The 12321-nt window shown below is 34.5% G+C and overlaps 2 protein-coding genes and 1 long non-coding RNA gene across 3 annotated transcripts in view; 2 read left to right on the forward strand and 1 right to left on the reverse strand.

Moving 5' to 3' along the window:
- The window catches only part of LOC149475068 (uncharacterized), an 87342-nt gene that overhangs the window by 43413 nt on the left and 31608 nt on the right, over window positions 1–12321 (forward strand). The window lies entirely within an intron of this gene.
- On the reverse strand, window positions 783–11854 carry LOC149475069 (protein artemis-like). Its single transcript, XM_089713900.1, has 5 exons — window positions 11482–11854; window positions 10319–10414; window positions 9215–9659; window positions 6140–7907; window positions 783–3619 (listed from the first exon to the last, which is right to left on the reverse strand). Exons 1-4 carry the CDS (start codon window positions 11660–11662, stop codon window positions 7505–7507), a joined length of 1125 nt encoding a protein of 374 aa, XP_089570026.1. The 5' UTR covers window positions 11663–11854; the 3' UTR covers window positions 783–3619; window positions 6140–7504.
- Window positions 1684–4720, forward strand: LOC149475070 (uncharacterized). The gene is made up of 3 exons (XM_089713910.1): window positions 1684–1794; window positions 3505–3626; window positions 3817–4720. Exons 1-3 carry the CDS (start codon window positions 1684–1686, stop codon window positions 4481–4483), a joined length of 900 nt encoding a protein of 299 aa, XP_089570036.1. The 3' UTR covers window positions 4484–4720.

Genomic DNA, 12321 nt, shown 5'->3' on the forward strand with positions numbered 1-12321 from the left:
ATAGACTGGTACTTGACCACAGACTAAGGAAATGCCTGGGAATATAAGTAGATATTGTATGTCCCCACTCTGGAAAAACTAATGATGGAAATACTGCTCGACTACTTTTCGCTAATGAGGAAAGACGCGGAATATTTGCTGAAATACTTGGAATAAGTAGACGGCTTGTATATGACATACTCGTCATTTTAGTGGCTATTTACTGTGGTCTACCGATAAACTCATTGAAGTTCGTAACTTTTTGCAGAAATTTAGCAAAAAAATATGTAGCTAATTACAACTGGCACCCCATGACGACGACTTTGCACAAGATCCTCATTCACGGCCAAGAAATTATATAAAACTCGGTACTGCCTGACGGAGTTTCATCAGAACAAGCTGTAGTTCAGAAATAAGTATTGGCATTAGACCGCGAACATCACAGCCGAAAATACGATAGGAAACACACGATGGAAGACTTATTACATAGGGCATTGGAATCCAGTGGTATCAAATACGCATTTGAGTATACGCCAAAATAGCATTAAAAATTTATTTTGCCCTCTGCAGTTATCGGAATGTTAGAACCATCTGAATTTAATGACGAAGAAGATGAACACAATGAAGAGGAAACAGTAGCATATTGTACTGAAATTGAAGGCAGTTCATTTATTCTCACAAATGAAAATGACATATTTTTAGTATAGACAATACGGCATAATATCGTACAAGTTTTATTTCACTCCCTCAGGTCCACGCTACATATTTTTTTCCTGCCAAATCTGTTATCAAGTTTATTTTAACAATTTTACAAATAAGCAAAAAATGCGGAAATACAAGACAGGAAGATTACGATTACATCACGGCTTATGAAAATGACAATTTTTATATTGGACAGGAAATTTACAACAGCGTCACGGAGCAGGAAACTACGATAATAACATAGAAGAATTACAGTGCGAAATACAAAATTATTTAACATTAAAACAATGACCACTCTATTTTGACAGCTTAATATGTAAAAGGGGTTACGATCAGTAATGGATAAACTGCTAATGTTAACATATCGAACAATGTTTTAAATGTGGCCTCATATTGTTAAACAGTGTCTGTGATCAAAGCTCAGTTAAATATCAGTGCAATCAAATCGAATCAAATTTTTATTAGAAATTTTGTTATAAAAATACGAGAATTTCTGTATTCGATGTATCAAAATAACGGTTTTCTTGATAAATTCCCAGCACGCCATTTTGATCCCTATTTGTATGACCGTACGGTAGTGAATGACTTGCAACTTTTTTATGACGCATTTGAATAGTTACGGAAGGTGTCGATAGCTTTATCGATAGATCGACAGATGATTATGGTTGGATGTATATTTGTATATTATATTGATATGTATTTGTAAATATGAAAGTTTGTGTATTCGCAAGAATAAAGTAAATAAAATTTATTAGTTACGTCTTGATTTTTAACTACTGCAAAAAAGGGAGTTTGTTGATTTGATTGGTATGTAATATGTATGTGATATTGTGAGAATTGCAGTTTTTGTGTATGTTTGTCTGTATCAGTTTCTAAGAGTGTATAGTTTCATAATTGTATGTATATTTTTAAAATTGTTTGTATGTTTGTCCGCTATCTGTAAAAAAAATACGTATTGATGATTTTAAATTGGTTTAATTGTTATTTATTTATCCTTGTAGAATGTCGCGGTCGTGGAATGTAAACAGCGAAGCCCCAGCCGATTTTTTAAACTTACTCTATGCTGATGAAGAGAAGGAGTATCTGAGTGACGTGGGCAATAGTGACGTGGAGGTAAAACACAATTTGCTTTGGAGCTTGAATTATGTGTTTTGTTTTGGAACTTGTATTAACGAAAAAAAGAAAAACTCAAGTTAAATCGTCCTCTGATGAGTCAAATTTCGAAATCGAATACGCTGAAAGTGGTGACAGCTATGTAGAAGATGAAGATGGTGAGTCTGAAGCAGACTATCAAAGATTAACTAGTCAATACGATCAAAAATCGAATGGACATCTGTCTAAAGGACTATCAAAACGAAGAAGAACACGATCACGTGAATGTGATACTGATTCAGACATGGATGTTCCATTGAATACATTATCTTCAAAGAAAATTCGAAGAATTGGACAAAAAAAATATATTAGTAAAGGGTGTTACGTTATAGTTATGTACGAAAATGAATATTTTCCTGGCAAAGTAGAAGATGAAAACAAAAATCAGTATGAAGTGAGCACAATGGTTTTATCAACAGGGAATACTTTTAGATGGCCGGAAAAAACAGATAAAATTTGGTATAACGTAAATCAAGTAATTGAAAAAATAAATGAGCCTATTTGCCTTAATAAAAGAGGGTTTTACAAGATACCGGAAATGGAAAAGTATTTGCCCGACATATACAACTAAAATTAATGTATAAAAATTTTTATGTCCTCTTGATTTCTTTATATAAGCGTTACTTATAACTTTTTTGTGACTGATTATGTTTTGTTGCATAGTTTTCGATTTATCTTAATTTAAAATTTATGACTGATTAGTAGGTACAAGTAGTTATTATGTTCCTCTTTGTAATAATATTTGATCTCTAAAATATTTTAAGATTAATGTTGCCTTATGTTGACAGCTACCTGGTTAGGTGGCTTGGTTTTTTTGATATCTTTATTTGTATTGATACTAGTTTTTAAAAAACACCAGTATTGGTTTTTATTTAATTATAATAAATTTAAGACTAATACTCGTTCAAAGTGATAGTAAGCTTGAATTTGTTACCTACCTTAATGTTGATTAAAGTATAGAAATAAATCAATAATGTTGTAATTTTTGCCTGCCCTGTTCATCTGATCATCAACAGCTCATATACGTGTATATTATACATATACACACCGAGGGGCTCCACGCTGGCCCTGCCCTGTTATTTATCTCTTAATTAACAAGCATAAATAGATTGGCTGGTTGTAGACTATCTAATTTAAAGTTGATAACTGGTAGTCGATTACTGGCATATGTCGATTACTGGAAGTCGATTTATGGAGATTCAGTGTCGGTTACTGGTGATTTCAATTAATTTCACTTATTATTTAATTATTCGTAAGCACATATCTCAGACGGTTATAAATGCCATTACTCATGTAACTTTAATGTATCCTTTATCGTTTTTAAGAATAACTAGTCTCGTAAGGTTTTCAAAATTTGATATAATTAAATTTGTTTCACGCACGGACCTAAACATGTCGATAACTGGTTCCATTACGTTATGTGCGTATATAAGATAAAAATGTTTAATTTTTTCGGTACTTGAAAAGGTATTTGTAAAGTTGCTTGGGTGTGGGGTGGGCTGGGTGTGTTTTTTTTTTATGGAACACCAGTCATTTTGGGGAAAGGTTTTATAGATCTGATATCTGCATATTGTTTATATGGTGTAATGTTCTAATATTGGCTAATATTATTTCTTCTTCCTTTATTTTTTTTTATTACGATTGGGGTAGATAACATGTTGTATGTTTTAGGATGACGATGAAAGGAGTCCGCCGCCGACGCCAGATGCTCCTCCTTATTCGCCAATTACCTCGCCAGAAGGGAGCGACAGAGCGAGGTCGAGGTCCCCAATTTGGCATCAGCCATCTGAATCGTAAGTTGTATTTAAATTAATCTATACAGAATAAAATAGATTTCTCTGTCATAAAAGTTCGGCAATTTTTTTTTGTTTATGTTTTACGATGTCTTATGTCTTCTGTGTAAAATCAAATTAGCATATCTCTTGTTACTTTTTTATTTCGGTTTGTCTTTTATTTGTCTAATAATGGCAATTATTTTTGCAGAGCACCAAGAGTGATCGCAATTTTTTCCGAAGACGGCACGCCATTAGAGGCCGAGCATATTGAAGAGAGAGAAGAGGACACCACATTTTTAGCCACTGACGCCCACACTATTTTTGTTTCCCCGAGAGAAAGAGGAAGGAGTGGACGAAGGAGTGGACGAAGGGGTGGACGGCGAGGCGATCGGGGTGGACGAGTAAGGAATGTACGTGGGCGTGGGCAAGGCCGTAGGGGTCCTCAGTGGGAGGTGGGACACCCATTGAATGAGATTTGGGTGACAGATGACGATGTGCCTGATGAATTGAGGAATATGGTGATGGATGTGATACATAGAAGGATGCAAGGTCGCGATAGGAACAGGCCTGAAAGAGGAACGGAAAGCGAGTCTGACGATGATGGTGAGTTTTTTGATGCGGATGGATGTAGTAGAGATTTTGAATGGACTTCTATGGAATCATTTCAGGGGAAGGAGGAAACGTTTTTACCTGCAGTTACTGGTTCGACTCAGGAATATAATTCGGCCTATGATGCTTTTCGTTCCTATTGGGACGATGACATTTTAGGTCTGATTGTATCTGAGACGAACCAATACGCTTCTAAAATAGCGTCTTCCTCTTTCCAGGCTGACTGGTACGCTACCAACATCCATCCAATGGATTTTCAGGTTTAGCCGTGTGAATAATCTTTGAAACTACTGAATGGATTTTCAGGTTTATCCGTTTGAATAATCTTTGAAACTACTGAATGGATTTTCAGGTTTACCCGTGTGAATAACACCCCGTTTACCCGTGTGTTTGACAGCGGGATCGAGGGGTTAAAAAAAACTATTGCCAGAGAACCGCTATGTTGTGGATGAGTTGCTCAAATCCCACGGTCATGAACTCCGTTTGCCCTAACTGCAACCTCAACCCAATTGAGCACGTCTGGAACCTCATCAAACAAAGGGTTGCTGACAAAAATGTTGAGCAACACGAAAATAAAATTGAAAAGCTCATAAAAGACGCGATCGCGTCATTAACAGCTGATGACTGGAAAAAACAAATCACATGAAAAGAGCGGAGGAAATGTTCTAGCAGCGTGATGTAGCTAGAGATGAGAAAATGGAAAATTTTATTATACAAGTGGGAATGGACACTAGTGATGATGTCAGGACGACCGAAAATGAAACTTCAGATGAAGGAAGACGTGAAATATCAGTCGTCGAGTACTTTGATTACGATGTTCCCGGAGAAGGGCCATCAACATCCAAATCTCAAATAATAATAAATCTTTAAATTATTTTTTCTTGTTTAGGTATATACCTACGTATTATTAAAAGGAATAAATATCACGCCTACCACGTGCAAAGAGTGCAAGCTTTGCTGCCCGGTGATTATATGTATGCGATTCCAGCATCTGTATGGCATTAACATGTGGGCTGGTATAATTAACCAGCAGTTGGTGCTGCATGAAATGCCAGCAAGACTGAATGGAGCTCATTATTTAAATTTTTTACAAAATAATTTAAACCAAATTCTTAACGAAGCTGAAGTTTCAAAAGAAAGAATAGCAGAAATGTGGCTGCAACATAACGGCGCCCCGCCTCACTACACTCGAGCAGTTAGAGATTATTTGAATGAGCGCTTCCCCAATCGGTGGATTGGTCGAGGAGGACCTATTGCATGGCCACCCCGGTCGCCCGATTTAAATCCATTAGATTTTTTCTTTCATTTTAAAGAAATAGTTTACCAAAGAGAGAACAATACTGAACAAGAACTACGACAAAGCTCGAATTTGCTAGGGTACAAGATACTAACAACAGAGGTGCATTCCGTAGGTTACGTAGGAATTTTATTAGACGGTGCGGATTGCGTATTATGGTCAGAGGCAGAAATTTTGAGCATTTATTGTAAAATGTTTTGCTTTAATAAAACAATTATTTTGCAATCGTTGTTTTGTTTTTTCGTCCTTGAAAGATACTAGACCTACTCATGGCCTTACTTACGTACTTTTCAGAATCCCCATTGAATGCGCCAAAACTTGAAATACAGCGTCACTTTTCGGTAGAGTATTTTTTTTTTCACAGTGGGGTTCGAAGTAAATAAAAAGTTATGAATTGAGAAAAAAGTAATTCATAAAATTTAATATTATCTTCAACACACCCTATAAACAACCATAAATAGCATGTCTAACGCAAGGACTTATCAGTACATGTCAGTACTAATCTAGTTAAAATGATAAAAAAGATACAGGTGTACATTTTTTCGAATTTTAATAAGAATTAGTTTAAAAAAGCCAATTTTCTCATAAAAATAAAAACATAAATTATAACTCTGCAGTGGTTGACCTTAGAGACCTCCCGTAGACCTTTTTGCTGCTGATGACCTCACCTAACCCCTGGTTGCGTATGATCCACATTTGGGCCACCCTGTATAAACAAAGAAATAAAGAAATACTGAAAGAAATGAAGCTGCTTAAAAATTATATTTTCAAATTGAAATCTACCAGCCCACCGCTATGCGAAACCCATTCATTTTACAACAGATATAATTTACAGTCAGGACTATTTATAATGTTTCTTTAGCGCCATCCGGTCGAAAGACGATTTCAACAATAACCCAACAGCTATGCAGTTTCTCAGCATCTATGACAAACTTGAGATGGCGAAAAAAAAATATGTATCTTCTCTAGAGAATATGAAACTTGTACTTCCGCCTTCGATCGGGCCGCTCGTCTGTGTGCGCGAATGCCGACCCTTGAAAACACGTGTATCGCAAATCGGATAATTGGCGTAAATTCATCGAGTGCTGCAGCATCTCTGGTACGTGGTGCATTGTTTTTTGCTGCTCACTATTACTGAACATCGATATTTTGTGTTAACGAAATTTTCCCTAATGTAGTAGAAGCCACCGACTATTTCGGCTTCGTGCGATTCTACATTATTTCTATTATCCTACATAATTTATTTGTTGCTAGCAACAAATAAATTATATCGTTTTACATACATAACTATATGTTTTTATTGGACTCCAAAGACCCCAGTTCTTGTACACGATGGTAATGCTTTTATAATTATTTAATTATTCAAGGTAACATAATCATTACACATGAAATAGAAATCACATCATGAAATAGAAAAGATTATGCTTCTCTCCCTATGAAGCCAATAAAAAGAGATATAAGCTCTGTATCTGGCTTGTTGACCAACGAAGTGTTATCTTAAACTATATATCAGCAAAAATACAGAAATTATTTAAAAATTTGCAGATTATTCAATAAGAGAAAAAATATTTTTTTTTTTGTCGTGTTTATTATCAATGTGTGTTTTTAGAAAATAAAATAAAACCCATTACAATTAGTAAGAACGTCACTTTCATAAAGGCACTAAAGGAAGACCTCGATACTTACAAAGAATCTTTAAACATGAAAAATGTGTAAGCTTTGAAGCTGTTCAGAAGAAACTTTTTGCGTGAAGCTTAAGCATAACACTAACAAAATCTTCAAAAAATCAGTACTTTAGTACAAATACAAATTCATTGATAATAATAAAATGAGAGGTGTCGAGGGACATGTTCTATGAAAGAGAGAGACAGACAAAGAAACAAGCAAAGTGTTGTAACCACCTTTGGGCTTAATTCCGTCTAGCCCCCTTTCGTAACGCGCGATGCGACTTCATTCCAACAACCCATACAATGTTCTTCCAAAAAAACTATCATCCAAAAATTTCCTTTAACAAATTACGATCTAATTTCTTTTCACCTTTATCCATTTCACTATCACAAACATCAACCTTTCTTTTAATACCACGTTTATCCACAAAAGGATTAGGAAAACCAACAACTTTATCCGGTGAAAAATAATTCACGAAATACATTAGTTCGCTTCTACTGCAGTGTGTCGCAAAACACACGTCTATTCGCGACGGCGTCACGCGTTCGACTGACTTTAAATTTGGGGAATAATTAGTCCATTTCATGGCCGATAAGTGAACATATAAAAATTGGGGGTAGTTGCTTGGAATGCATGTTGTATGTTCGTTTTTGCGTTTCGTGCATAAATGTATTTTTGTGTGTTTCAAATCGTTTGTCACACCAGGTACCAGATGGGGTATTAATCTGAAACAAAAGAGATTGTCACTTAAATTATAGCAGTAATATAAATATCTTTGTAACTTTTTTCTAAATTTAAGGTAATAATTTTGTAAGGAGCTGTAGGCTTTTATTAAAGATGTGCAAATTTTGGACATGTGCAAATTTTATAATCAACAGAATTTCAATATTTTTAATTAACAAATGTACAATAATTAAATTTGTACATAATATTCTCTCCTTGCATGTAAAATGAGAATAGAATTGAACTATAAATAAAATAAACTACTAAAAATAAATAACTATGTAAACTGACTGAGTTTCGTATATATCTATATCTATCTATTTATTTATTTTAAACACTTTATTGTGCTGCCAACATAAAATAATAAAATAATAGTTTAAAAAAACTAAAAAACACGCTTTTTATAGAAAACCGAACTAAAAAATAGAAAATTTTTAACAAATTAGTGTATTGTCATCGGTCCTCAATAAATCTACAAAGTTTGAACGAAATCTGGCCGTTTAAAGTGGGTCAAAATCGCGCCCAATGAAGTCGGTTACAAACATACAGGTGAAGCTAATATAAAGCAAAAGCATGTAAAAAGTAGGTACAATAGAACTTAAACTAGTACAAAAAACACAGAAGGCAGCCTTATTACTAACAAGTAATCTCTTCCAACAAGGGCTATATTCTAATAGGATATTAAAAAGACTTTAAATGAATTATTTTTTAATTAATTATTTAATCTAGCCAAAAGGAATGTCGCGTCGCACTGCTTTCTTCCCGCGCAGTCGACTGACTTCTGCCAGCATTAGGGAGGGGATGTGTCCGCGACTAGTGATGTGCGTTCTTTCATCTAACAATTCTTATTTAACTTCGGCATAGCTAAGCTAGGATGCAATAAACAATTTTTTTTGTATATTTACCTATTATTTACTTGTATAATAAATTCCTTAAAATTAAAAACCTTTATAATACCTAAATTCCTAATCCCCCTACATTGTCTGTATCTTCTTCACACTTAAACCACTGAACTGATTTGGATAAAATGTACTACAAGGATGGTTTGAGACATGAACCTGACATATTGTTTACATAGGATAGGATTTATCCCAGTAATCCTACAGAAAGCAACAAAGTAAATTACTTAAATTATTTTGTTACAAGAACATATTTAGTACATATTTACCTGCCTTGCCTGGCAGAGATCAGTTATAAGCGATAAGGCACCAATGTTAAAAATTAAAATGTTATAATGTTTTCTCTTTTTTTTTCTTCTGTATGTGTGTGTTTAATAAAGGTACCGTATATAATATTAAATTGTATTTACCTGTAAAACTTCCATCTGTCTCCATCCACGTAGACCTTCAAGCCCAACCGCTTATAAATCTCATTAAAAACGAATTCATATCCATATTTTGCCGATGTATGTAATGCTACACCTCGTTTATCATTATTAAACCAATGCTCCAGTTCTTTAACCATCTCTTCTACACTCTCGGTTCGTTTCGGAAAATTTTCGTACGCACAATCTATGAACGTTGTATCTACATACATTGTGTTAATTTTGATCGGCGCACTATCTGTATGCAACGCAGCGTATTTGCGCACGTCAGAGGTGTTGATGCGAAAATCACCCGTAAATAAAACTGTGTAAGACACAGTTTGGAATAGATACATGACCGAGCCAGCGCTGTGCCCCGCGGGGATCAGGGTAACTGTCAGTAATATTTCGTCTTCATTTTTTCTACTCGGCAACGTTATTAGTGATGAACCTGTAAAAAAAAATTTCAATACATATTTAACACACGGCATTATCTGATCCCATATTAAGCTTTTTGCTTGTTATGGAAAACAAACGGCTGATAAAAATATATATAATTTTAATATATCTATACTAATATTATAAAGCTAGCGATTTGAAATTTGATAGCCCCTTTATCGAGGAAGGATATAGGCTATAATATATCATCTCGCTAAGACCAACAGGAGCAAGCACTGCGGGAATAACCGCAGATCGAGTTAGCAAGCGATAACCAAGGATTTCTAAAAAATGCATAAGTGATATTGGCCACTTTCTACCACAATGAAACATCTAAATCCATTGGATTTTCATTTTCACACTGTTTTTAATACAAGTGCGCAAGATCTTACTGTGTGTAGAGACACACATATGCGATATGCAGGGGCAGAAGCACTACTCTAAACTGTGTTACCGTTAACATAGAAATAAGTAATGGAAAATGTGTAAGTATTGCATTAATAGTTTATCTAAACGTAATAAAATAGTAGGAAAGTCCACAACTGTACATTGAATATTTTTTTGAACAACACTTCGGAGTTCGGACGTGATCTACAATCGTAGCCAAAAATATAGTTTTAACAATTGGGGTATGTCTTTATATAGCTGTATGTCCGGGCTAAACATACATACCTAATTTAAGCACCTTCACATAGTCCATAATCCTCGGGTCCTTTTTGTCATCATTTATTATAGCAGCGGATAATTCCGTGGTATAAATATACACATCATGTTTATTTATTTATTTTATTTATGCTTTATTGTACATACATACCAGGACAAACAAACTTAGACTATAATTTTATACAATAATAACACACGGGCACATATGCACGAAAAGGCGGCCTTATTGCTCAAGAGCAATCTCTTCCAGGCAACCCTGATTGTAAGGAATGTTGAACGAGTACGCGATGGCGCAAATTCAATGTCTAAATTGATACATTGTACAAATAACTAATTTGTATACAATACAAAAACTATAAAATATAATAGAAAAAATAAATAAAAATAATATATATATATATATATATAAAGTATTATATTTAAAAATAAATATATACAGATAACATAAGAATATAATAAATATATATAAATACATATACTAAATATACCAAATAACACACAAAATATTATAATATAATAAATGATGTCTCATACAAAATATGATATCAAGAGATAAAATTAAATATAGCAACACAATATTATAATGATAAGAAATGGTTTTTAACCAGAGCTTTAAAACTACTAATATTTTTCGCCCGCCTGAAGGATTCAGGCAGAGCGTTCCAAAGATGTATAGCACGAACAGTAAATGAGGAGCCGTAGAAATTTGAGCGATGAACCGGTGTAGAGAGAGTTAGAAGATTGGAAGAGCGAAGAGAGATAGAGCTATTTTCACTAAGATAACTAAACTGATTTTTAAGATAAACAGGTGTTTTAGGGTCAAACAGAACACAGTACAGAAGCTGAAGTATGTGGGCGTCCCGGCGAAGACGGATGGGGAGCCAGTTAAGTTTTTTGCGATATTCCGAGACATGGTCAAATTTACGCAATCCGAAAATAAATCTAATGCAGAAATTTTGCAGCCTCTCAAGGATGTCTAACTGGTACTCAAAAAGATCAGGGAATGAGGAATCGGCGTAGTCAAGGAAGGGAAGCAGAAGGGATTGGGCTAACGCAATTTTGGTGGAGATCGGTAGGAAGTTACGCAGGCGGCGCAACGAAGATGCACCAGCAAAAATTTTCTTGCGAATTTGCATGATGTGCTCCGACCAAGATAAGTTGAGAGACCAAGACATGTTCTATCAAATAATCGAGTAAATTACGCGAATGTAGCCCTTGCATGTGATCGGAATGGCAATGACTCAGAAAATACGCTCGTGGCTTCTCAGATTGCACATTCTCGAAGTTATCTACATATACACCGGGAATCTCTTGTATTTTTCCGTTAAATGCACTTAACGAACGCTGACACATGACTTGGAGTTTTGTTATAAAAATGTATATCAGTTTTTTAAACTGACTAACTTATTTACGAGAACTAAACTTGTTTAAAAGTAGTGATACAAATTCTCTGAGTTCATGATATATAAAGTTTTATGAAACTGAAAAGTGAAAAAAACCACAACTTCGAGCAAGACGCAAGTTCCAGAATCCAGATGTGACTAGGACTACAGACAGCAGACTACACTGTACAGATTACTCACAAATTCAACTGTCAAGAGAAATTGACAACAGATAAGCTAACAGACAGTGAACACTCTATTTGTATACGATTTGTATGCTTATAATTTGTATGTGATAGAAGACAAAAATGACGTTCGTATCGTGAATGTACTGCAGCGGCTGTACCTATGAAACGCGCGCATGTTTGCTGTTGCGTCTTGTTTCTGATCTTTGAGTGTGGTACATCCATAATAATACATTAAATACTCTTTGCTTAGTACTGTACATAATAATATATAATCTTATAATATCTATTATAAAAAAGAGATCGTTAAATCAGCGAAATTATTGTATATTTTTAATCCAATGATTATAAAAATACTATTTTATTTTGACAAAAGGTAAAAGCAAAACAGTTCAAGTTATATCCAATGAAAATGGAATAAAAAGCCTTATCAAACATTATTATA

This window comes from Colias philodice, chromosome 31 (assembly GCF_061535455.1).
Source record: "Colias philodice isolate Cphi_HAF_F1 chromosome 31, ilColPhil1 Martin Lab GWU primary, whole genome shotgun sequence".
In the NCBI taxonomy this organism is placed as follows: domain Eukaryota; kingdom Metazoa; phylum Arthropoda; class Insecta; order Lepidoptera; family Pieridae; genus Colias; species Colias philodice.

Coding starts and splice junctions, on each gene's coding strand:
- LOC149475070 (XM_089713910.1), top strand. CDS start 1,684: ATGTCGCGGTCGTGGAATGTAAACAGCGAAGCCCCAGCCGATTTTTTA. Junction 1,795..3,504: donor TGGGCAATAGTGACGTGGAG/GTAAAACACAAT, acceptor TGTATGTTTTAG/GATGACGATGAAAGGAGTCC. Junction 3,627..3,816: donor TGGCATCAGCCATCTGAATC/GTAAGTTGTATT, acceptor TTATTTTTGCAG/AGCACCAAGAGTGATCGCAA.
- LOC149475069 (XM_089713900.1), bottom strand. CDS start 11,662: ATGTGTCAGCGTTCGTTAAGTGCATTTAACGGAAAAATACAAGAGATT. Junction 9,660..10,318: donor TGTGAAGGTGCTTAAATTAG/GTATGTATGTTT, acceptor TTTTTTTTACAG/GTTCATCACTAATAACGTTG. Junction 7,908..9,214: donor GACAGATGGAAGTTTTACAG/GTAAATACAATT, acceptor CTTTTGTTTCAG/ATTAATACCCCATCTGGTAC.